Consider the following 24,521-nt stretch of genomic DNA (forward strand, 5'->3'; position numbering starts at 1 on the left):
ACGACCGAGGAGCATCATGCAGCTGCGCCACCTCTCGACGGTGCTGCCGCCGACCGAGGGCATGTGCAAGGTGACTGCGATCGCGTGGTCGCCCAACAATCGGCGGCTCGCGGTCGTCACGGTCGAGCGCGTCGTGCACATGTTTGACGCGGCGACGGGCGAGCGCAAGGACAAGTTTTCGACCAAGCCCGCCGAGAAGGTGCGCTTCGCCCATCATAGCCGACGCTATGAGCTAAGCCAACGGTGCACCTAGGGCGACAAGAACTACACGGTGCGCGGGCTCGCGTTCTCGCCCGACTCGTCCAAGCTGGCGGTCGCGCAGAGCGACAACATTGTGTTCATCTACAAGCTCGGGCTCGAATGGGGCGACAAAAAGTCGATTTGCAACAAGTTCATGCAAGCGTGCAGCGTCACGAGTATGATCTGGCCGACGGCCCACCCGAACGAGATTGTGTTTGGCCTCTCGGATGGCAAGGTCAAGCTCGGCCAGCTGCGCAGCAACAAGCCCGCGACCTTGTATGCGACCGGCAGCTACGTCTCGACCATGTGCACCAACCCGGAGGGCACCGCGATCCTCTCGTCGCATTACGACCACTCGATCTACCGCTTTATCTTTGACGACGTCAACGGCGGGTCGAGCCAAACCAAGATCGCGATCCATACGTGCGTCCCATACGCGCTCGCGTGGGGCGAGGCGATCGTCGCGGCTGGCAACGATCGCAAGGTCGCGTTCTACAACAAGGACGGCGGTCTCGTCCGGAGCTTCGACTACTCGAGCGACGACAAGTGCGGCGAATTCACGACCAGTGTCTTCAATCCGACCGGCGACTCGGTCGTCGTCGGCAACTTCAACTCGTTTTACATTTATAGCCACCACGTCAAGACCAACTCGTGGGAAGCCGTGGGTGTCAAGACGATCGAGAACCTCTACTCGGTCACGAGCCTCGGCTGGAAGTACGACGGGTCGCGGCTCGCGGTCGGGTCGGTCTGCGGCGCGCTCGACCTCTTTGATGCGTGCGTGCGCCGGTACCGCTACAAGGGCAAGTTTGAATTTACGTACGTCTCGCTGAGCCAAGTGATTGTGAAGCGGATTGCGACCGGCCAACGCGTCATTGTCCGCTCGACGTTTGGGTGCGAGATCACCAAGCTCAACGTCTTTCAAGACCGGTTCCTTGTCGCCAACACGAGCAGCACGCTCCTCGTCGGCGACCTCGAGACCTCGAAGCTCTCGGAAGTGCAGTGGCAGTCGACGGGCGCCGAAAAGTACATGTTTGAGAATCCCGCCGTGTGCATCATTTACCAAGCCGGCGAGCTCTCGCTCATCGAGTATGGTCAAAATGAGATCCTTGGCTCCGTGCGCACCGAGCATCTGAGCTTGCACTTGCTCTCCGTGCGCATCAACGAGCGCCCGATCGTGTCGGAGACGACCAAGCTGCCCTCGGACGACAACAAGAAGATGGCGTTCCTCCTCGACTTGCAGACGATTTCGGTCAAAGACCTGCATGTGCACGCGTCGACGACCGTCAACCACGATGCGCGTGTCGACTGGCTCGAGCTCAACGCGCACGGCAACTTGCTGCTCTTCCGCGACAAGCGCCGGCAGTTGCATTTGTTTGATATGGACACGCAGACGCGGTCGACGTTGCTCAACTATTGCAACTACGTGCAGTGGGTGCCCGACTCGGACGTTGTCGTGGCCCAGAACCGCAACAACCTCTACGTGTGGTACAACATTCGCAGCCCGGACAAAGCGACGATTTACCAGATTAAAGGCGACGTCGAGCAGATCGAGCGCGCGAATGGCCGCACCGAAGTCATTGTCGACGAAGGCATGAACACGGCGAGCTACCAGCTCGACGAGTCGCTCATCAACTTTGGCACTGCCATTGACGACAAGCAGCTGCTGCGCGCGATGGCGATTCTCGAGCCGCTCGAGCTCACGCCCGAGACCGAGGCCATGTGGACACAGCTGAGCGCCGAAGCGCTGAAAGGCAACGACCACCGGATCGCCGAACGCTGCGTGGCCGCCCTTGGGGACGTGTGCCGCTGCCGATACCTCCGCAAGGTCAACAAGATCGACTACATGGAGCAGTCCAAGATGTCCGAGGGCATGGTCCATTGGCGTGTCCGGTCCAAGCTCGCGCTGCTCAAGAACGACTACCGCAGTGCCGAGCACATTCTGCTCAACCAAGGCCAAGTCGAAGAGGCGATTGAAATGTACCAACTGCTCCAGAAATGGGAAGATGCGATCCGCGTGGCCGAGACGCGCAACCATGGCTCACCTCTGCAATGAAGCGGCAGTACGCCGAGTACCTCTTGTCGTCGCGCCAAGAAGAGAAGGCGGCAGTGCTCAAGGTCAAGGAGGGCGACTTTGCCAGCGCCGTCCACCTCTATCTCAAGGGTCTATCCTTCTATCCGTGTCGAGAATGTCGTATCCTAAAAATGCAACTAGGCGGCCTCCCGGCCAAGGCGGCCAACCTCCTCAACGAACGCAACCTCGGACGCGACCACCGCGCACTCCTTGAAAGCGTCGCCGACGCGTTGTATGCATCGGGCATGTATGAAAAAGCGGGCGACCAATTCGAAAAGATGGAAGAGGAAGACCGTGCGCTCGCCGCGTACTTTAAAGCCAACGCGTTCCGCAAGGCCGTCGATCTCTCGCGCCGTGTCTTCCCGGACCGTGTCATGAAGCTCGAAGAGAGCTGGGGCGACTACCTCGTGTCCCAGAAGCAGGTACTCCACCCAACGCGTGGCTGCTTGCAGGATGCAAATGACACATGTAGATGGACATGGCCATCAACCACTACATTGAAGGCAACGTGCCGACCAAGGCGGTCGAAGCCGCGCTGAACTCGCGCCAATGGGCCAAGGCCGGCCAGATGGTCGAGACGCTTGACGACGAGATTGCACTGCCCTACTACCGGCGGCTCGCGCGCCATTACCAAGACGCGCAGCAGTACGAGGCCGCCGAGCGCTGCTTCATCAAGGCCGACGCGGCCCGGGACGCGGTCGAAATGTACACGCGCGCCAACAAGTGGGACGCGGCGTACCAAGTCGCGCTCAACCACATGGACAAGTACGAGACCGAGCGCTTGTATGTCGAGCAAGCGCACCGCATGGAGCGCGCGGGGAAGCTCAAGGAGGCCGAGAAGCTCTTCTTGACGGTCAACGAACCCGACTTGGCCATAAACATGTACAAGAACCACAAGAATTACGAGCAAATGATTCGGCTCGTGGCCAAGTACCGCAAGGACCTCCTCAAGGACACGCACTTGTACCTTGCGCAGCAGCTCGAGCACGAGAGCAACTTCAAGGAGGCCGAGCACCACTACGCCGAGGCCGGCGAGTTCCAAGCGGCCGTCACCATGTACCGGACCAACGACATGTGGGACGAAGCCATCCGTGTGGCCAAGTACCACGGCGGCATCAACGCGAGCAAGCGCGTGGCGTACGCGTGGGCCATGAGTCTTGGCGGCGAGGCCGGCGCCAAGCTGCTCGCGCGCCTCGGGCTCATCGAGTCAGCGATCGATTATGCAATCGAGAGTGATGCGTTCGACCATGCGTTCGAGCTCGCACGCAGCTGTGCGCCCAAGAAGCTCCCCGAAGTGCACCTCAAGCACGCGCTGTCGCTGGAAGACAAGGAGGACTTCAAAGCCGCCGAGGAGGAGTTTATCAAGGCGTGCAAGCCGCGCGAGGCCGTCGACATGTACATTCACCAGCAAGATTGGGCCAACGCCATGCGTGTGGCCGAGACCGCAGACCCTGCCTCGGTCTCGGACGTCTTTGTGGCCCAAGCGCGGCTCTGGGTCGAGCGAAAGGAGTACACCCGTGCTGGTACCAACACGTTGTCGATCGTCGAGGCATCCTCATCATCATCCGTATTCGCGTAGAAAGCTTCTTTCTCAATGCCGGCAAGCCCGAGATGGCGCTGGCCGCGTACATGGAGGGCCAGCTCTGGTCGGACGCGATGCGCTTGGCCAAACGCCACCTCCCCCACAAGCTGGGTGAAGTCAACATGGCCCACCAGCGCGCGATCTTCTCCGGTGGTCCGAAATCCAAGGAAGAGCTGCTCGAGGCGTGCGAGATCTGGGTCAGCTGCCAGCAATACGTCCAGGCCATCGACGCGTACCTCTCGATCACGCTCGATCAGCTCGATGTACACTATCCGAATGGAGTCAGGCATCTAAAATCTGAACCGATGTAGAACCCGAGTGGGCTCGAAGAGATCTGGGGGCTCGCCGTCGAGCTCGCGTCCAAGCACGACCGCGGCCGCTTCAAGAGCGTCGTCGAAGAAGTCGCGTCGCGTCTCCTCTCCATGTCCATGTTTGACGCGGCGGCCAATTACTTCAAGGCCATCGACAAGATGTCGGAGGCGCTTGACTGCTACCTCCGCACCAACAACTGGGTCGCGGCGCAAAAGCTCTGCGAACAGCACGCGCCGGAACTCTTGCCGCGTCTCGAGCGCGCGCAGCATGCCTCCGCATTCGGCCACGCCGACGCCAAGCCGCAAGAAAAGGCGATGGCCAAGGACGAGCTCAAGGAAGCGAAGGAGACCCGCGTGCCCGAAGCCAAGGCCGATGCCAAGTCATCCGATGCCGCCAACGCGCTGGATGTCTGGATGCAGCGTGGCGAGTGGGACAAGGTGCTCTCGTCCGCAGCCAAGCACGGCCCGAAAGCACTCGCCAAGTACCTCGTCCTCCGTTGCACGCGGCTGCTCGAGCACGACGACGCCGACGCGGCAATTGCCGCCTTTACTACGTACGGCGTGCCACTGGTCGACGACACGTTGCCGGTCGTCGAGCGCGTGGTGGCCAAGTGTCTCGGCTGCCCCGTGGCGGTCGAGCCGACGCCCGAGCACGCGGCCAACGTCGCGTCGCTCGTCAAGGTGCTTCGCAAGCTCGTGAAGGAGATGAAGGCGACGAAGGAGGTGTCGCCGGCGCAGGTGGCGACCATGGAGCAGTTTTTACTCATCGCACACTACACGTCGTTCAAGTACCAAGCGCAAGCCGCAGGGCTCCAAGACATTGCGTGCAAGATTGGCATGTCGCTTCTGCGGTACATATCCGTCTTGCCCGCCGACAAGCTCTTCTACTTGGCGGGCGCTGGCTGCCGCGCGAAGAAATGGCTTAGTCCCGCGTTCGTCTTCTTCAACCGGTACCTCGACTTGACCGAGGCCATCGACGACGGCAACCTGAACAGCTTGGACAACTCGGACTTTTTAAGCACAGACATTCCGCGCGACTTTCCACTGCCGGACGAACAGTACCTCCCGGACGAAGCTGCGCGCGAGGAGATCCGCGATTGGGTGCTCACCATCTCGATGGACCAGCAGGTGCAGGAGAAGCTGCCGGAGCGGCCGTGCCCCAACTGCCAAGCCTCGATCTACGAAGGCAGCTTGCACTGCACCGAGTGCAAGGCCAAGTTTGAGCCGTGCATCATCACGGGTTTTCCCGTCGTCGCGAAAATGACGGTCAACTGCACCAACTGCAAGGCGATCGCCGAGCGCGAGAGCTGGAACAAGTGGATCAAGCAGTTTGGCGCGTGCGGCTGGTGCGCCGCGCCCCAGAAGCTCAGTTATTAGCCGCTGAAGATAGTCTACGACCTCCTATTGTCCTCTGTACACAACCTACTATGATCGCATTGGTTGATGAAATGTGACGCGCGGTACTTGCCGTGATGCGCCGAGGACGGCGTCGGTTAATAACTGTGGGAGCTACGGACCTTCTTCTAGGCAAATTGGCAGCTCCTTGGAACGACATGCAAAACCTACGAATACTAATGTATAAAACACCTATAAAACCAGCTCCAGAACCAATTATAAACCACCTATAAACCATCCATGATAGTTTACTGCATAGATGGTATCGAGTGGACGCCGTCGCCACCTTCGAAGCCAGGGTGGTTCTAGTAGGCTCATGCGCGTGTGTTTCGTCAAGTACTTGGAGAAGTACGTTCCTTGGCACTGCGTGAATACCTGCATCTTTGCTGATACGCAGGATAGGCTCGGTTGCCACCGGTATTGCCCACAGTATTATAGCAGCAGCACGAGCCACCGCGGTCGTTCCGGCTCGCAAGGCCTCGGCGACGACGTAGCTCCAGTATACCGCCTCAGACGCTCCGTTCGTTCGCTCATCGATATAGCCAGCGGCGCGAGCAAGAAGGCGGCGCAAGGTCAAACTGGTGTCGTTGTTCCAGTGGGCTTCGCACTGCAATAGTCCCCATGGAGAAGGCGCTGCCGTCACCCACGCGGCCGTCACCGGTGTAGCTGGCGGCTGGATCTCGCCGGCTCTGCCTTTTTTCTTTTTAATACACCATTTGGATACAAACCCCAAGCTCATTTAATGGTTTGCATTCAATTCGAATCCATCCACGTGGCAGCTGGTGCGGGCGCCATGCGGTGTGCGATCGGAACAAGCGTCATCGAACGAAATTCTCGGGATGCCAGGCGTGCGGCTCGACACGCTGGTGGCCGAGCACGTGACGACTGAGCCCGTCGACGACGACGTCGTGCTGCTCGAGGCCATGACCTCTACCAGCATCGGCACCAAGACGCAGGACGCGATGCGTACAATGCGCGAGAGCCACGTCGTCCGGCGCATTCGCCGCTCCAACGCGATCCAGCGTGTGCTCTCGGGCCTCGTGCTCGCGCCGTCCGTGCTGATCTTCGTCCTTCTCGGGCCGCCATTTGCGCCGTACCTCCTCTGCTCGGTCGTCGTCTCGATCTGCTATTATGAGTTTGCGTGGCTGAGCCACCGCATCGTGCACCGCGTGGCGACGTCGGTCGCACTCTCGGATCTCGCGTCGCTCCAGCCCATTCCGGTCCTCAACCTCCGCGACTGTGCCATCTCGCCTCTCTCGCGCGGCTATGACAAGCTGGCGGCGGCCCTCGCATCGACCTTGCAGACGTCGCTGCTCCTCGGGCTCACACAAGTCGCGCACCGCTACTACTGGCATTTCCAGTCGCTGCCCGCCGATCTCGAGCAGCAGCGGCCCGAGACGCAAGCCGTTGCGTACCTCTATCTCTACCTCGGCGTCACGGGCTGGGTCGCCTTCTACTGCGCGTGGCTGACGCCGTCGTGGCGCTCGCACGTGCTCTTGCTGACCGTTCAACTCTTCTACGGTCTCCGCGCCCTCCACGCGTTTGGCACCAACTACTACAGCAACCACATGTACATACCGAGCCCCGACTACACCAAGCACGTCTTTGCGCTCATCGCGATCGCGGTGCACTGCAGCGGTGCGTCGACTACGTCGCCACCGGACGCGATCCGCGTCCTCTTTGGCATCCTTCTCGACTGCGTCGGGTATGGCTACGTCGCGCTGCTCATGGACCCGATCGCTGCGTTCATGGTCTCGGTCGTCGACGGCCGGCGCCTCGCCTTGGGCTTCCTCGCGGTCGTGTGGGGCGCCGACACTGGCGCCTATATCACGGGCCACGTCATTCCCGCCTTGGGCTACGTCCACTTCCATCGACTCGCCGATCACATTTCGCCGAAAAAAGACGTGGAAGGCACGCTCGGCGGTGCGTTCCTAGGGATTCTTCTCGTGCTGCTAGTCAACTTTGTGGCGCCGCCCGATTTGCCAGACAGCGTGCTCCGGGACCTGCGCATGGACCGGGATACATACCTCTACACGTGTCTTCTCTGGCAGCTTGTGTTTGCCGTCGTCGGCGCCGTCATCTCGCGCTACGGCGACCTCTTGGCGAGCTTGATCAAGCGGCTTGCGCAAGTCAAGGACACGGGCGACTTGATTCCGGGGCATGGCGGCATGCTCGACCGTGTCGACGCCCTTCTCTTCACGGCGGCTGTCTTTGTGCTCTACCATCGCCTCTCGAGTGGACCGAATTACACGAGCTACCTCCAGCCAACGTACTTGGGCTGGGCCAACCAAGCGAGTGTCCTCGCGACTTGGTTTCCGTCCGTCGTTTGAGTCGTCGCCCTATTTATCCAAGCAACCCGTCTTTGATGTCGAGTATCAACGTGCGAAAAAAGTATCAACTTGATGGCAGCGAGAATCAACTTGTTGGCAACGAGCTCTCGCTGCACGACAGAGTGTGCACGGAGATGGTGCCGCAGTACTAATGTAGCTGCACTTGTATGCGCCGCGGGCGGTTGGACATACCGGGCGTGGACCACAGGTAGACCCGGGTTCGAATCCGGCATTCAACCGTTCGATTGTATTGATACAAAAATTGGTTTTCGGGGGTGTCGACGCCTGGCCTAGCATGTTTACTTCGGCCGCTACAGGCAAAAGCCACCCCCCGCCACGCCCGACTGCCGGTTTAGCCCCAACCTCGTCGCCTCTGCTTGCACAGCTCAGTGCCGGTCGCACACGCATGTACTAGAATACAGCCGTCAAATCGAGTCGCATGAGACCACGAGCATGTCCATCCAAGGATCAAGAGCCCAGTGTTGCTACTGCTCTTCAGGAGCTTTCGGTCGATTCGGATTGGAAAATATTGTCGATGTTGTCGCCGACTGTAGAGACAGCATGCATCTAATAACTGCGTCATTCGCCCTCGTGGATGACGGCACCAGACGTTTTTCAAAGCCCGGTCCCTACCGTAAATAGTGTGCGGTAGAGGCTGTGCTGCCGCGAGTTGCCCGGTGCTTTGCGCCGTCCGTCGTCCTTTGCCGACGCGCCAGTGCGGTAGCTACTCCGGTCGTATTAGTGTAAGCCAGTACTTGGCGACAACGCTTCAAGCGCGAGCGTGAAAGGCTTGCAAGGTTGGGTGGTTTGAACTTCGTCGTCTTCGAGAACCCTCTCAGCTTGCAGTGTTGCGTCAACGCAACCGGATTTGCCGGATACGCGGCCTCTGTCCAAGTGGTCCAATCAGCGCGGCGCATCCTATATCAAACGCGTTTGATTGGCTATCTTCCAAGAAAGGGCCAAGTCACTTCATCGCTCTCATTTCCGAATTGACCATGTCTGACTTTGAAGCCGCCGCCGCCGCCATCAAGAACTGGAGCCCTGCCTCGTCGCCGTCCAACGACGACAAGCTTGCGCTCTACGCCCTCTACAAGCAGGGCACGGAGGGCGACTGCAACACGTCGCGCCCCGGCATGTTTGACCTCGCCGGCAAGGCCAAGTGGGATGCGTGGAACGCCAAGAAGGGCATGAGCAAGGAGGCTGCGCAGGCCGCGTACGTCGCCGAAGTCGCCCGCCAGATGGAGACGTACAAGTAAACGTTGTCGACGACTGTTTGGATGTAGATATAGCCGCCATTGATGCGCCATCAATTGCAACCCCTTCTTTTGTGCGCCCTTGTGTGTTGCTCGGCTGTCTCCCATTCCATCTCTTTCCCGCAGGATCAATAGAAGGCAGCAGCCGAGAAGCCGCGCATGTGCACTTGATGCTCCATATGCAGGTGCCCGTCGACGATGAAGCTTACCGCCCAAGGCCACGTACAGCAACACGTCATCGGCGACCTCGAGGTAGATCTTGCCATCTTTTGGGCGACATTGCAAGCAGTGAGCACGCATGCGCTTGCGTGCATTGAGGTCGCTTCGGCAAGCCACGCACGACGTGGGTTGGAGCCATCGCGTGTAGCCCTCATGTCCATGGCTTGGATATGTAGGAGGACGATGGAGCTCATGGTCCGTGCAGAAGACGGAGGTTGCTCGTCTCTTGAAATGCGATAAACGTTTTGATATAAAAATGATCAAGGTGTACTCGTGCACTACAAGGTCTGGGTTGCGTCCGTGTAGATGCGCAGAATGTCTTCGACAGGCCCCGCGGGCATGGTCGACGCCATGCCGTAGATGGCACTGCCGCCGCTGAGCTTGCCTTCCGGGTCGGCGAGGACAAATTGTACAGCCTCGCGGAGCGCCGAGAGAAACTGGTGGCCCTTCCCAATGTGGCGCACAGTGACGCAAATGTGAACGCTTGTCGGGTGCTGGAGTGCGTTGAGGCTCCAGCCCGCCTTGGACATGCGGTCGCTGACCTTGAGAATGTTGAGAACGTGGCTTCCAAAGCAGACGACCATGGCCTGCGGGTTGCCGAGGATGAAGAGCGCGTCGCCCATCGCTTGAATGCCCGTCTTGATGATGTCGACGGTTTCGAGGATGCCCCGCGTCTTCTCCACGTAGCCTTCCTTGCCCATCTTGACCATGGACGCCCACGCGGCGGCACTCAGCGCACCCGGGCGACTGCCCGCGATCGTCGGCGTCGCATACAAACCGCCCGTCCAGTCGGAGAAGGCAAAGTACTGAAAGCGGCGAATCGCCTTGTTCTTGTAGAGGACCACCGACGTGCCTTTGGACGCGTAGCCGTACTTATGCGTATCGCACGACATGCTCGTGACGCCGGGCAGGCTAAAGTCAAACGGCGGCAGCTTGTGGCCGAGCATGCGTGCGAACGGCAGCACAAAGCCACCGAGGCACGCGTCGACGTGCAGGCCAAGGCCGTACTGCGTCGCCATCTGCGAGAGGCCGGCGATGTCATCGATGGTGCCCTGCGGAAAGTTGGGTGCACTCGCATACAGCATGATCGTGTTGGCCGAGATGTTCCAACGCACCGCGTCGAGATTGATTCGGTACGTGATCGGGTCCACCGGCACCTTGATGAGCTTGATGTTGAACATGTCACACGCCTTGTCGATCGCGGCGTGGGCCGTCACGGCGGCAATGATCTCGGGCCGCGTGATGCCATGGTCGTGCCGGAACCAGTCGCGGTGCGTTTTCGTGGCCAGGACAATGCTCTCGGTACCGCCCGACGTGAGCGACCCGACGACGTCGGCGGATCCGCCGTTGAGAAGGCTGGCGGTCATCGCAACGACCTCGGCTTCGAAGCGCACGACCGACGGCCAGAGGTCGGCGTGGAGCGGGTTCGTGACGGCAAAGAGGCCATACGCTTGGTTGAGAAGGGCAATGTGCTCGTCTTCGCCGTGATACACGGCCCCCGAGACGAGGCCGTCTTGCCAGCGCTTGTCCTCGCCTTGCACCATGCGCACCATGGTCGCGAGCACGTCCGCCGACGCTTGGCCCTTCTCGGGCAGCGCAAATCGCTTGGGAAAGTCGACTGCGGACTTGCTCTGCTCAGCGAGCGAGTGCTCAATGTCGGCCTCGATCTTGGCAATCTCGGCGCGCACCTTCTTTTGGAGGAATGGAATGTACGACAACATGGCCATCGCCGCGTTCCCCACCTTGTTGATCGCCTCCTTCTTGGAGAAGCCGTACCGTGCCTTCCGGAGACGGTCCAGCACGGAATACGTGACGTAGATAAGCATGAGGAGCGCCATGGCGTCGCCAACGACAAAGGCCAATGCTGGCGGAACGAGGTCCAATGCCAGCGCCAGCAAGCTCGATGGCGCGTCGCCCGTGAGGTGCGCGCGGTAGCGATAGTAGAGGACGCCGGCGAGCGCCGCGGGCAGCGCCTTCTTGGCGAGCCGCTCGATGTGCATGAAGCGGCCGAGGACGACGTACGAGGCGACGACGGCGGCGGCGACGGTCGGGGCGGCTGCCATCGAATTCAGAAATACGCGATCCTTGGCGTGCCAAGTGCAAACCTCTACAAAATGATGTTGTCAGGAGAACTTGGTCTTTGTATGGTCGATGGGAATCGATGATGTGGTTTGACAGGTGATGACGCTGCATAATCCGGCCAGCCGGATTAGGAATGCCCGATTTGATGACGCGCCTGCACGTGATGATACCTGCGCCATCAGCCGACGAGGAGTCCATACAAGTTAGCGACTTTGGAGTCGACGTCTTAAAGTCGTGCTAAAGGATAGAGCACCCATCTCTACCGCTAATACAAGTCACGCAGTCGCCGCTGCGGTGGTCGTGCCTACTTTACTAGCGTAGGACGCTGATACCGACTACTAGCTACAGTACGTACGTTGCTTGGTCGTGTCTTTGGTCATGGAGAAGCACCAGGAAGAATGGTTTGTGTGCTAGAAACGATGGAGGTTGATGTGACGTTGTCCACGAAATGAGAGGCCGCAGAAAACACCAACTTGAATGCTGCGATGCGTGCGCCAGTCGCTAGGACGACGGCAATCGCTTTAAAGTGTATTACCTCGTATACCAGTCGTACGTCATGCGTGCGTTGCATGCACGAGACTTCGTTGGGGGGCGGTAAGAGATGACACACTTTGCATGCGCATGCTGACAGTAGACGCTGCCACGTCATGGACCCTCTCTCCACGTGCTGCCACGTAATAGCGCCCCCGTGTACACCGCCGACCGTCGCGAGGGGCTTTGTCGACGCCGTTGTGTAGAACTTGCTATTGGAACAGTAGTGCATTAAGCCCATACAAGAGGACACTGTCCTCTGGGAGGATGCAAGGAGTCCTGGTTCTGACCCGTTCAATCCGCCAACTAGGACATAAAACACGTGTGAGGATTCTACGCAGAGTAAATAATGACTCGGGTCACTCTACCCTTCACATTAAACTGCCCTCGTGTGGTGTGTTTTCTGAGATGCGATCGTTCCAGTTCCGGATGCGCGCTTGTTCCTCGTGACTCCGTTTCGTGATTGGCCACGACCAATCTTGCGCCTGTGTACGGACGACTCAATGGTGCGCGTCTGTCAGTGCACACAGCGTAGTCGTATACTGCTATCTCCCAACTAGTACTATGGTCCTTCAAAAATATTCCTCCACTTATCCTTGGCATCCAGGCAAAGGGTGTGTACGACGTCCTGCAAGACTCATTCCTTCATATCCACCGCATGTGTGCAGACAAGGCGCCGTGGTCGGCCCAGTACCTTGCTGGCGCTCTATCAGTCGGTTCCGCACAGATAGGTGCCACCTTTTACTGCCACCAAGTGCCGCCGCATGAGCTACCAGAGCTCACGAAGCAGCCATCCACAAGCCACGATCTTCAACGACATGTGTGCGCAGAACGCATCGCCGTTGGATGATCTCGGCCGTCGGCCATTGAACGCGCCGCGCGAGATGTGGGGGGACCCATTCGAGTGCCATGAAATTATGGATCGATCAGACGGTGCGGAACACTTGCAGGTAGCCATCCGAAAGGTGCACTTTGCCGTTTCTGCATCCGTGTCAACACACGCATCCCGTATGGCACCGCAGCCCGACACCGAGGCGTACGCTACTGACGTCCCAATCGACGACCCTTCGATCCTCGAGCCCGCACCCGAGACACCCGGCGAGGCCCACGATATGCTTCACAAGCCGGACGCGACCTCACTCGCCGGCAACACGACCGAAGCTTTCGCGCCCACCCATGTCTACCGAGCCGACATTGACGGTCTCCGGACCGTTGCGATTGTGCCCGTCCTGCTCTTTCACGCATACCCCGAGACGTTTACGAGCGGCTTCATCGGTGTCGATGTCTTCTTTGTCATCTCTGGTTTCCTCATCTCCGGCATCCTCTTCAAGGAAATGACTCAAGGCTCGTTTTCGTACGCTAGCTTTTACAGCCGCCGCATTCGCCGCATCTTCCCGACGCTGCTGGCCATGCTGTCGACGACGTGGTGGCTCGGTGTCTTGTACTTGCTGGCCGCGCCGCTGAAGCGCCTCGCTGCCACAATGCTCGCGGGCTCGCTCTTCAGCGCCAACCTCCAAGTGCTCTCGCTGGACCAGGGCTACTTTGACGACAGCGTCCAGACCAACCCGCTTTTGCATCTCTGGTCGCTAGGGGTTGAGGAACAGTTTTACATTGTTTGGCCGTTCGTCGCCAAGATTGTCGCGTCGCTCGACGTTCGGCGCGCACTCGCGCTGCAAGTTGGCCTCGCTGCGCTGAGCTTTGTTCTGAACCTCCTGTTTCTTGGCTTCCACGGCTCCCACAAGTACGCGTTCTACCTGCCGCTGTGTCGGTTCTGGCAAATGGCTCTCGGGGGCTTGTCGCCTATGTCAGCGCGCCACCGACGACGTCCTTTGACCCGCTGATGACGCGTGCCTCGTACATGCTGCGGACATATGCGCGATCGCTCACGGGCGTGGCGATGTTGCTACTGACGGTGGCGTTTCTCGCACTCGACGAAGCCAGCGCGTTTCCGGGGGCCTGGGCTCTCCTGCCGACCATCGCGGCCGCGCTTCTGATCGGCGTCGGTCCCACGACGCCGCTGCACACGCAGCTCTTGAGTGCGCCCTCCATGGTGCTTGTTGGCAAGCTCAGCTACGCCTTGTACCTCTGGCACTGGCCACTTCTCGTCTTTGCCAAGGCGCGGTATCCGAACGCCGACACGCGACCACTGTACATGGCGCCGGGCGTGATGCTTCTCGTGTCCGTACTGCTGGCGTGGGTCTCGTACGCGTCGATTGAGGCGCCGCTGCGGTCGCGCCGGTCCAAGAAGGTGGTTGTCGGCTTGATGCTGGCGATGCTGGCCATGACACTGCTGGCCGCGTGTACCTATGCGATGCCGGCGCAGGTGTCGTTGACGCAGATGGAGCTCGACGCAGCGCTACAAGACGAGAATGCGGTGAAGATGACGTCGAAGGGCGATGTGGCGTCGAGCGGTGAGGGAGTCAACGCGTCGTTGGCGTGGACCCAAGTGGAGACAGCTGCAACGACGGCACCGCCGGTGGTAGCAGCTTCGACGACGGTGGCCCACGGAACGGTAGCCGAGACGTCAGTGCCCGGGAACAATTCAGTGGTCACCAAGAGCTTGCTAAAGAAGAACTCAACGCTCAACTCGAGTCGGGGTCCGCGGTTGTCGCCACCGACGTACCTCAAGATCCTTGCTGCTCATGACGACTGGCATCCCGACGTCGGGTATGCGCCGATGCCAACAAGCTACCCCCTCGCCCGTACCTCACTGACGGCCACGGTTCTCAACGACGGTCATTTGGAAAACACGCTCGTGGTCCTTGGCGACTCACACGCTGACATGTGCAAGCCGCGGTTCGCGCAGCTCTTGGCCGAGCGTGGTCCGAGCCAATTTCCGACCGTCTTGTACAAGTCGTGGAACGGTGTGCCCGTGCTGTCGTGTGCCCCCACGCGTACGCCCCAAACCTGCAGATCGTCAAGCAGCTCAAGCCAAAGGCACTGCTGCATGTCGCGCACTGGTACCAGTTCTTGCAGATGCGCGGCGACGATCACGCACCAGCACACGCGACGCCTCCGTGCTGCCCCGCGTACAAGCTCGACAAGTGCGATGCGATCCAAAACCAAGCCGACGTCCGAGGCATCCTCCGCGCCTTCCAGGACGACATGGCCGCGATCACGCGACTCGGCATCCGCGTGTTTGTGGCCACCATGTCCCCCGAAGGTGCGGCGTTCGACTTCAACCACATGCTCAGAGGCAGCAGCGTCGGCGCCGTCGGCCCCGTGAGCCGTAGCGCGTTTCGTGCCTCGCAGCAGCCGCTGCTCGGTATGATCGAAGACGCGATCGTGGCAGCCAACGCGACTCTGATCGACTTTTCCGAAAACCAGTGCGATGGCGACGTGTGCGAGGTCCTCGACCCATACGGACACCCGATCATGAAGGACTGGCACCACTTTCGATCAGCGTATGCGCGCCAGTACCTCGGTGTCCTTGACCAAGTTGTTGACGCAGCGATGACATAATACGACTCTCAACGTACGAATTGCAATGAAATGGAAGAAAATAAGAGAAAGAAGCTGCCTATAAGAAACATGCAAACCAAGGACTCTTCGACCCCGAGAGAACAAAGTGTCCATCCACCCATGAAGGTTTAAAAGTGGTCCATCGTGTGGTGTCATGACGTGGCAGCGTGCGCGACGCAAGCGGTTTCACATGTAACAAAGTGAATCGGCACCAGCGATCACGACACGTTTCAACCGACCAGCCACTGACTTTCGTCTGAACGACGCACACAACAGGAGAAAGCGATGCGATGCAATGCATTCATGTACGGAAAGGCCAACGTCGCGCAGTAGTATCCACTCGACACGTTCGATGTGACTACACTGTACGGAGGCGTACGCCAAGGACTGTCGCAGAAAGATATAAGATTAGTCACGAAGTTCGGCGTTCGGCTTGGTACATCGCAATCCCTGCGCGGTGCAAACTGCCAATTGGGCGGTGCGCTGGTAACGCATGGGCAGCATCAAACACCATCTTGTCGGCGAGGACCGCGCGCTCGGCCGTGCGGAACGACTGGCGCGGCAGCGTGAGGCGTGCTACGACGACCGGTGGCGACGCGACTTCGGACCAGCGCACGCTGGCGTCTTCGACGGGCATCGGGTGCTCGGGCGTGTCGCGGCGCACTTGAATCGCAAAGTCGAACGTCACGTCTTCGCAATGCAGCTGCGCTTGCGCCTGTGTTGCGAGAAAGTCGTCCAGGACGGGCTTGACACGTGGCACTGGCGCTGTTCGCGTCGGGCGCAGCACATACTTGACCGCCTATCAAAGTCCATAATAGTGTGTGTCAGCAAAGCAATAGGATCATTGCTGTAGATTCGTCGTCGCACCATGGCATCCCCAAACGCGAAGGGCAGCGCACTGTAAAACGGCATGTTGAGCAGCGACGAGGGCACAATGCGAGGTTTGGAGAGCGCCTTGAGGCGGCGCCACTTGCCTTTGACGACCATCTTGGTTTTAAAGATTGTCGGCGAGTCGCGGAAGCTGTCGCGGAGGAGCTTGGCCGTGCCAAGGGCCAGAGTCGGGCAACTCAAGAGCATAAAATCCTGGCTACGAGGCTCGGTCGACTCGGGAATCTTCTCGCCGGGCACGTGCAGCAGCTTGATGGACAGGCCACGCACGTCCTTGACGTCGTCGGGCTGTACGAGAGGCGACGCATTCGACAAGCGGACGTACGCCGAGTACGTCTTGGGCGACGCAAAGAGACCGATACGGAGCGCGTCCGGAAGGTCGGGCAACACCTCGAACGAGGCTTCGCACAGCGCCAAGGTCTTGGCGTGGCCCTTGCGGCGGTGGCTCACGAGGCTTGCCAGGATGCGCGCCTCACTCGCGTCGACGTGCTCGCTCGCGTGCATAAGTGCAAAGTGACCGCCAGCGCTGATTGGCCATTTGGCGTGCGACGCGATCTTGGCTTTGTTGAAGCACCCAGCGTGTGCTTGCTGCGACGTGTCCCGCGCACGCTTGTACACTCCATACAAAGACCTTCTTGACCGTAATACAAGTGGAAAAGTAGAGATTCATGACGATGTACATATTGTCGTGCTTAATCACGTGGCGCTTGGTTCAAAACTGCGTGGTCCGTAAACCGGTCATCGTTGCGACGACTCGCGGCCGTCGGCGAAGCGTATGCGCCGCTGCCGAGCACGGCCCCGTACCGGGCTTCCGGGTCATGGACGATCTCGTCGACGATGCCACGCTCTTCCATGACGTGCGTGTTACTGCTGCGCTGGCCCATGATCTCGGCCGCGAGGCGCGCGGCGGCAGCCTCCTGCGCCGGCGTCCCTGCCGTCCGCGCTGTCGTATACAACGACTCGTCATACCCCGAGGTGACGCCAAAAAGGCGTTCGTTGGCTTCAAATTGATCCCACGTGGTAGCGTTCGTCGCCTCGAGGTCGCCGGAGGTGATGCCTGCGATCGCGTCGTCGTCGGGCTGCCACGCCTGGAGGTCGCGCCCCGCCAGCGCGCCCGTGGCGGCTGCAGCACTGCGCGGCGCGGCGTTGAAGGACACTGGCATTGGCGTCTTGGGCGGTGCCACATCAAACGGCGCAAGCTGGAGCGGTTTGGCTGGCACCGCCTTGGGCGACACGGGCAGCAACGGCTTGTACAGCGGCGTGGCCGGTACGGGCGCAGGCACCGGGGGTGGTACCGGGGGTGGGGACACTTGCTTTGTTTTCTCCTTTTGCTGCTTGCGCGCCGCAAGGTGGGTTTGGATGGTCGCAAGGCTTTCCTTGGGCCAGCTCTTGAGCTCTTCCTTCTTCAGCGACTGGAACGACGCGCCGGCCTCCAAGAGGTAGGCGACGACATCGACTTGGCCAAACTTGCACGCCCACGCAAGCGCCGAGTTGCCATGCGCGTCCGTGGTCTCGACCTGGCCCTTCCACGCTGCACTGTCCATTACCTTGTGCAGCGCCGATACGAGGGTGAGGCTGCCGGCGCCCGCCGACGCCATGAGGAACGTTGCGTGCGTCGAAGGATCGACAAAGGACGCGAGCGTCTCCATGGTTACATCACCCGCCTCTAGCGCTGTGTGGACGCTGGCAAACTCGCCTGTCGCCGCGTCCTGCAGCAACCGACCGAGCTGCCGGCCTTGGTGGAGCTCGTCGACGCGCGCCTTCTCGGCCGGTGTCTCGCAGCTCTTGCCGACGAGATCGAGGAGGAGCGCATTGGCTTCCTCCGTGTACGCCAACGCATGCTCCATGTCGCCGAGCTCGTGGTAAATGGCCGACATTTGGTGCAGCGTATCGGCCAAGAAGTCGTCGTGGCCGTCGCCCGCGCGTTGAATGTCGCCACGAATGCGGTGGTAGCACTTGAGCGCCATGCGGAGGTACCCTAGCTTCTTGTAGGCGAACGCAAGCTGCGCGAGAAGCGGCAAGAACCAGTCGAGCGACGGCGGCGACGGGAGCGCGACGATCTTTTCCCACGAGACGCACGCTTCCTTATACATCTCGTCCGACATGTAGCTGTACCCTTCCTTGTACATGTCTTGGATGTCGGACGGTGCGCTCTGGAACGCCGCCATCGCGGACGCAGGAATGTCACTCGAGGCGGCCTTTTGCTCAAAGATGGTCTTGCCCGCGGGCGGCGCGCCAATCGTGACGCTGCGCGCCTTGGCCTCGAGCGCGTCGACTGTCGCTTGGAGGCGGCGGCTCTCGGCGTTCTTGCCCGTCACTACAAAGGTCGCCTTGCGCGCCGCATTGCGCAGCGCGTTCGTGCTCCTCTCGGTCTGGGTCTCGAGGTTGCGCCGCGGGGAGAGCGCCCGCGAAGGAATGCCGGCCTTGCGGCGCGCCGAGGCTGAGGCCAAGCGCAGGAACTCGTCGTCCGAGCCCGAGTCCGAGTCGTCGAGCACCTGCGGTCGAGGCGACTTGGGCGTCATGTCGTCGGTTTTCTTGTGACACCCCGCGCGTGCCAGGCGTAGATTGGTGCAAAGTCGGCCTTTCCAGCCGATTCATTGGCTAAAAAGAGAACGATTCGGAAAGGCCATTGGGCCAGCTCGATTTAATAGACCAATCCGCACACTGTATCTGACGGTATTGTATTCGGGCCGTTTCTCATTTGTATTGTATGTAGAATAAAACAAACGGAATTATATGACCGACCACCCGAGATCCCATGGATCAAAACCTGACACAGGCCAGCATGGAGCATGGGCCGGGAGGAGCGAGTCTGGGGGAGCCCATGAAGGGCCTCGGGGACATGCCAGACCCCGCGATAGACGACTTCCTCGTCGACGACGAGGCGCGCCCGCTGCTGCCCGAGACACGCCCCGAGCAGGCTGCAGAGGCAACGATTGCATCGCCCGCCCCACGAGAGGCGCCTGTAGAGTCGCCGGCTGCTACGAGTGCTAACGGCGTGCATGCAGCAGCATCTACTGTACAGCTTGTTGTCCCAGCAGCCACGCTGACGACTGCAGCTTCCGCCACCGAACCGTTAAAACGCGCCGGACCGACCTTGGACGAGAGTGGCCCCACAAAGCGCCCCAAGCCCATCGAGACGAACGTGCCGGCTATGTCTGCCGAGGCTCTGAAGACAGCGCCATCCTGGCTCACCCACCCCGCTACGCCACCGGTCGTCATCAAGCCCGTGCCCGCGACGGTGAGCACGGTCAAGCCCTGCTGGCTCTGCGGACGCAACGACGGCCTTATCTTGCCTTGCATGGGCTGCTTGATTTCCGTGCACGCCGAGTGCATTGGCGGTACGGTCGTCGATCTCATGCTCCCACATCCGACGTTGGCGCGTAGGACACCAGCTCTGTGGCAGTTGCCGCATCACGCAAGCCGCGCCAGCCTTTGATCCTGTCGCGACCAACGACCCGACGACCGCAGCGGTAAAGATGACAAGCTCGATCCTATCCCATGGACAAGTAGATGGTCCGGGGTATCGCGTACATTCACTCGGTCATGTCCAAGCCCGACCTGTTCTCCCTCGTGGGCCACGTGTCGGTGCTGCACCTGCTGGAGCTCGCCGTGCACGCACCGCCTGCCGTCAAGCCGATGGCCGAGTACTACATTCCCCAGTTCACACAGGTACACGACGCGGTGGTCTTCCTTCGACGCTGCTAACGCCATTTGATGGCGTAGCGCTGGCTCCGCGACAAGCTTGTGGACGTTGTGACGAAGAAGCTCTCGACCAAAGACCTCATCAACGCCATCGTCGGACTCTACAGGTACATGATTCTTGCGGCGACGTACATCTCGCGAGTCTGAGCACGTACGAACCAGTCTCAAGCGGGCCAACGTCTCGAACGGGCTCGTCGAAGCCATCGCCGTGCAAATCGCACAGCACTCGGTCGTCGACCTCCTCGGATGGGACCCGCGGAGGGAGCTACCCAATGTCCGGTACTCGAACCTCTGCGGCGGCTGCGGCATTCGAAATGACCGTCGTGTACGTCGATTTTCCTGTATTTTGGCGGATTTATTGAAGAGATACCGGATTTACTCTAGGTTGTCAAGTGCAAGTGTGGTCGGCTCTGCTCGTTTCCGTCACTCTACGAAGGCTTTCGGTCGACGTTTGTGATCGTCTACCACGCGGGTAGGCTCCCTCTGCACTATCGGGAATGTAGCATTTTTGTCATTTCTTAGAGCAAGTGGGCATCCCCATCGGCTGCAGCATCGTCGACGTGATCCAGCACTGGCCGGTGCTGCGCAAGTGCTACATTACCAACCCGGCCTCGGTGCAGGAGAACACTCTCTACGGCGAGCAGTACGATTGTTTTTTGTGTGCATACAACAACACGTTGTATTGTCTAGGCTCAAGATGATTTGCTCGCTCTTGGATCTCCTCAGCAACCACGGAACGCGGCTCTTCCACCCGTCGCTCTTTGAGCTCGAGCACAAGCTCCTCTTCAACGCCGATATGCTCCGCAAGTGGATGAACTCGACCATGTACGACCAGCTCGGCACGGCGCTGCACTGCATGCAGCTCTTCTCGGCGACGTCCCCCGCGCACCAGCAAGTGATTGCGACCTGCCGCACGTTCGTGAGCCAACACCAGCAACCGAACGGTTCCTGGGCTTTGTCAACGAGACGCATAAATACGTGGATATCCTGCGCTACAAGGCGACCCACTCCTGCGTCAAGTAGGTGCCACGTCGTGATCAATCATTCATATTGACACGGGGTAGGGCGCTCATGTCGCCGATTGTTTCGGGGTTTGGCCCGAGCCACGTCGACGTCCATGCGTACCTCCAGCAGTGGACGCCGACGCCGCACATGACGCCAGCGGGCATCCCGATCCAGCACCGCCACTTTGACAATCTGCGCAAGATCTACAAGGTACACACGACGATCGATCGAGGTAATATCAATGTATCAATACGTTGGAGTAGGGCCACTTTGAGATTGGCAAGCCCGACGACGACGGCAACACGTTCCGCGCCGCCATCCAGCAGCATTTGAGCAACCTCCTTCAGAAGACGACCGAGGTAGAGTCCGGGCTCGGGCAAGACAAGTTGTCTCATGGCGCGTAGACCGATCCGGTCGTAACGCCGCGCGGCTGGCAACGCTACACGCGCGACGTCTGGGACCGCGACACGGTCATCGAGTCGTACAACGTGCTGACCATGTCGGACCTCTCGATCTTTGACGGACTCAAGTTTGAGGATGGTGAGGTGCTCGTTGCGGCCGACGAGGCGGCGGCCAACGCCCAGGACGATGACCTGCTCATCAACGACGACGAAGACGACGACGACGACGACATGATTGACACGGACAGTGTCATTTTGGTCGACGACGATGACGACGACGAAGAGACAAAGACCAACCATGACGACGACGACGACGAGAACGCGGCGTAAATACCAAACCCTGTCGGCACAGGTTCCACGCGGTATTCTTTTATCGGGTTGGCTTGGATACATCGCACTTGCAACGTCTTGATCGCTCGTAATGTCGTACACCTGGTGTCAGGGACCGACCCGTAGCGAAATAGCCCTGGTGCTGGCGATGCGGCGCCGTCATCTCCGGTGGAAAAAACGTTAAAGCCGAAAGCAACACATCTAGAAGATGGTGCACGCGCACACCTCGAGTGAACCGAGCACACAGAATGACCCGAGCGAGTGCTTATTACATCGGCGTTTACATGGTCGAGCGGGGCGCCCCGGGCCGCGCAAAGACAACGGGCCGCGATGTTCGCTCGATGCTGGCGGCCACGTCGCGTTCCGAGACGCCAATGTCGGGCAGCAGACCCGCCCACGATTCGCGCGCCTGTCGTGCAATATATCAATGTATCAATGTTGTTGTTGCAGTGGGTCGTATCAAGGTATCAATGTGGCGGAGACGGGTATGTACCTTGGCGTGGTAGGCAATGTGCGTCCTCGCGAGCGCGAGGAGCGACTGCTTGAGCTCGGCGGCCTTGCCCAAGTAGAGGCGTTGGGTCTCGACCTTGAGGCTCGATGCGATAAAGTCGACCTGCTCTTTGGCCGTGTTCATGCGATCTTCGGCCTACGCAACGGGGCATCGTGTCGCAAAATCCCCGTTTAAGGTGACACGTGTGTACCGAGACCATCTTTTGCTCGGCAATCATGGCCGACGCCGCAGCGCCGCTGCTCGCACGCGCCGCTGCAAACCGCTCCTTGTTGCGGTGCATGGTCGCACTCGCCAAGTGCACTTCCTTGATGGCATGCTCGCGGTTGCTCAGCACCGTCTCCAAGAAAAAATAGACAACTTGTGCAGAAACAACGCGAGACGTACCTTGACGGCCCCGACTTTTCCGGCGAGGTATCGAATGTTGGAGACATAGTTGGCCAGCACCGCATCCAGCTAGGCACATACTACGGGGTAAGTGGATCGCCTAAGTTCTGATCGTACCTGGTCTTGGTAGACGAGCGAAAGCGCTTCAAAGCACTCGCCCGTGCTCTAGTTACTGAATCAGGACACTGGAGACAGAGAGATACGATGTCGGTACGCCCATGAGCTGGCTCGTCGCCACGTCCATGCGTTCGTGCACAGCGAGGTTGGAGAAGTACGTGCCGCAGCGCGAGAGCTCGTAACCTTCGGCGCGCTGCGCCGTGTACACGACGTCGGAGCAGCGCACGAGGTCTTCGATGCGTTTCCGGTAGACGTCAATTTGCTCACCAATCTACACCAAAAAGGACTAGCGAATGGGGCACAGCATGTCGCATATATACCTTGGCGTAGTCTTCGTCCGTCTTGATTTCGACCGCTTGCTGGACGTTGGAGACGAAGAGGGAGTCCCGCACCGAGCTCCAGAGCCCCGTGACCGACGACGCTTTCGGCACATATGCAGCGACTGCAGGCTGTATTGCGAGGAGCTCGCGGCCCGCCACGAGGCCCTAGATCGTCGTGTGGCAGGAACTATGTAGCAGAGACAGCCACCTCGTTGTTGGCCGTGAGCATGATTTGAACTTCAAACGTCTTGGAGAGCTTCTCATGGTTGCACACTTCGTTCTACGCCACAGAATGGACAATATTGTCTATCAAACACAAGACAAGAGCGTACGATGAAATGCTCGAGCGCTTGCCGACGCTCCTCGACAAAGGTCGCGTCCATGTTGCCGGTCCAGCGCTTCTCGGGTATTGGCGGGATGATCGTGCCACGGAAGCGGTCCGTGAGTCGCTGGTGCAGCCACTCGAAATCGCTAAAGCGCCGACGCACTTGGCACGACGCCATCGGAAAGAGAGGGCTGTCGGTCTACCAGCGTCTCGCTTCAGCATACGACAGGCAGTTCTGCGACGCATCGTACGGTTGTCGACACAATGTACTGCGTAAATCGGTTGTAGCTTGTACCAACCACGGTCGGGCTGCTCACGGTAATCTTGAAATGGCGGTCGTGGCCATCGGGCGGCGATGGCAACTAGTGTGTACTGCGATGCAGACGTGCCAACTCCAACCGAGACCGTACCACATTGTCGGGCGGGCCCTCGAGGTGAAAGTCGGGCAGCGGCAGTGGCATGCTTGCTTCGTACAAGAGCTGGAGCTTGCACTTGCCACAGCTCTGGATGAGCGCGACGAGCTTCATCGCGACAAACCACGAGTCCTTCCCGAGCTTGTCCTGCGATTTGCCGCCGCTCGCCAGCCGCCACACCTACGCCAACGTCGCCATCGGCCGTGGCCTTTCGATTCGAACCTCGCGGTTGGCGTCGTTGGGTAGGTTGGCCCGGCGAATGAAGGCCGCGCCCTCGAGGCCGCCCACGAAGCCATCGCCGTCATTGTCCACCTGCGCCGCTTCATGAGCCTCGTCATAGCATGGGGCGCATCGTACGATGTGGAAGAGCTTGGAGAAGAAGACGCCTTCGTCGCCACGGAACTTGATCGGGCCGCCGACAAAGTTGAGGCTGAACTCGGACGCGTCCGTCGCCGCCTTGACGTCCATCGCCAGGATACGCCGGTTTATCGAATTCTTCTTCAGGTGGCAGCGCCGTCCCTGATTGGCCAAAACGCCAGAACCGCACTTACGACGACTTCAAGCCGGATATTATTACGCATTCTCCTAAGTACGCCATCCGGATACAGTGACCACCTCGCTGGAAGCTAGCGACTGCCATGCGCCA

General features: G+C 59.7%; 9 protein-coding genes across 9 annotated transcripts; 5 read left to right on the forward strand and 4 right to left on the reverse strand.

The window, feature by feature from the left end:
- Nucleotides 1-16: 16 nt before the first annotated feature.
- On the forward strand, nucleotides 17-5,581 carry SPRG_01418 (hypothetical protein; the record flags this gene model as incomplete). The annotated part of the gene is made up of 7 exons (XM_012339635.1): nucleotides 17-199; nucleotides 254-2,254; nucleotides 2,296-2,401; nucleotides 2,453-2,733; nucleotides 2,784-3,834; nucleotides 3,891-4,156; nucleotides 4,205-5,581. The coding sequence occupies 7 exons, from the start codon at nucleotides 17-19 to the stop codon at nucleotides 5,579-5,581; spliced, it is 5,265 nt and encodes a 1,754-aa protein (XP_012195025.1).
- An 857-nt stretch (nucleotides 5,582-6,438) lies between these two features.
- Nucleotides 6,439-7,929, forward strand: SPRG_19025 (phosphatidate cytidylyltransferase; the record flags this gene model as incomplete). Its single annotated transcript, XM_012339834.1, has 1 exon — nucleotides 6,439-7,929. The coding sequence occupies one exon, from the start codon at nucleotides 6,439-6,441 to the stop codon at nucleotides 7,927-7,929; it is 1,491 nt and encodes a 496-aa protein (XP_012195224.1).
- Nucleotides 7,930-8,924: 995 nt separating this feature from the next.
- SPRG_01419 (hypothetical protein) lies at nucleotides 8,925-9,228 on the forward strand (the record flags this gene model as incomplete). Its single annotated transcript, XM_012339636.1, has 2 exons — nucleotides 8,925-9,181; nucleotides 9,213-9,228. 2 exons carry the CDS (start codon nucleotides 8,925-8,927, stop codon nucleotides 9,226-9,228), a joined length of 273 nt encoding a protein of 90 aa, XP_012195026.1.
- Nucleotides 9,229-9,621: 393 nt separating this feature from the next.
- On the reverse strand, nucleotides 9,622-11,464 carry SPRG_01420 (hypothetical protein; the record flags this gene model as incomplete). The annotated part of the gene is made up of 1 exon (XM_012339637.1): nucleotides 9,622-11,464. The coding sequence occupies one exon, from the start codon at nucleotides 11,462-11,464 to the stop codon at nucleotides 9,680-9,682; it is 1,785 nt and encodes a 594-aa protein (XP_012195027.1). The 3' UTR covers nucleotides 9,622-9,679.
- Nucleotides 11,465-13,024: 1,560 nt separating this feature from the next.
- SPRG_01421 (hypothetical protein) lies at nucleotides 13,025-15,476 on the forward strand (the record flags this gene model as incomplete). The annotated part of the gene is made up of 3 exons (XM_012339638.1): nucleotides 13,025-13,776; nucleotides 13,824-14,880; nucleotides 14,928-15,476. 3 exons carry the CDS (start codon nucleotides 13,025-13,027, stop codon nucleotides 15,474-15,476), a joined length of 2,358 nt encoding a protein of 785 aa, XP_012195028.1.
- A 412-nt stretch (nucleotides 15,477-15,888) lies between these two features.
- On the reverse strand, nucleotides 15,889-16,868 carry SPRG_19026 (hypothetical protein; the record flags this gene model as incomplete). Its single annotated transcript, XM_012339835.1, has 2 exons — nucleotides 15,889-16,275; nucleotides 16,344-16,868. 2 exons carry the CDS (start codon nucleotides 16,866-16,868, stop codon nucleotides 15,889-15,891), a joined length of 912 nt encoding a protein of 303 aa, XP_012195225.1.
- Nucleotides 16,869-17,056: 188 nt separating this feature from the next.
- SPRG_19027 (hypothetical protein) lies at nucleotides 17,057-18,886 on the reverse strand (the record flags this gene model as incomplete). Its single annotated transcript, XM_012339836.1, has 1 exon — nucleotides 17,057-18,886. One exon carries the CDS (start codon nucleotides 18,884-18,886, stop codon nucleotides 17,057-17,059), a length of 1,830 nt encoding a protein of 609 aa, XP_012195226.1.
- Nucleotides 18,887-19,518: 632 nt separating this feature from the next.
- SPRG_19028 (hypothetical protein) lies at nucleotides 19,519-21,805 on the forward strand (the record flags this gene model as incomplete). Its single annotated transcript, XM_012339837.1, has 12 exons — nucleotides 19,519-19,705; nucleotides 19,752-19,837; nucleotides 19,878-20,036; nucleotides 20,091-20,176; nucleotides 20,232-20,394; nucleotides 20,454-20,541; nucleotides 20,592-20,712; nucleotides 20,760-20,988; nucleotides 21,036-21,088; nucleotides 21,134-21,284; nucleotides 21,338-21,433; nucleotides 21,479-21,805. 12 exons carry the CDS (start codon nucleotides 19,519-19,521, stop codon nucleotides 21,803-21,805), a joined length of 1,746 nt encoding a protein of 581 aa, XP_012195227.1.
- A 280-nt stretch (nucleotides 21,806-22,085) lies between these two features.
- Nucleotides 22,086-24,343, reverse strand: SPRG_19029 (hypothetical protein; the record flags this gene model as incomplete). The annotated part of the gene is made up of 13 exons (XM_012339838.1): nucleotides 22,086-22,214; nucleotides 22,299-22,451; nucleotides 22,507-22,653; nucleotides 22,701-22,769; nucleotides 22,818-22,865; nucleotides 22,915-23,088; nucleotides 23,138-23,302; nucleotides 23,346-23,417; nucleotides 23,470-23,661; nucleotides 23,714-23,824; nucleotides 23,873-24,055; nucleotides 24,098-24,187; nucleotides 24,233-24,343. The coding sequence occupies 13 exons, from the start codon at nucleotides 24,341-24,343 to the stop codon at nucleotides 22,086-22,088; spliced, it is 1,644 nt and encodes a 547-aa protein (XP_012195228.1).
- Between the last annotated feature and the right edge of the window lie 178 nt (nucleotides 24,344-24,521).

Source organism: Saprolegnia parasitica, assembly GCF_000151545.1.
Source record: "Saprolegnia parasitica CBS 223.65 unplaced genomic scaffold supercont2.3, whole genome shotgun sequence".
Taxonomy (NCBI): Eukaryota; Oomycota; class Saprolegniomycetes; order Saprolegniales; family Saprolegniaceae; genus Saprolegnia; species Saprolegnia parasitica.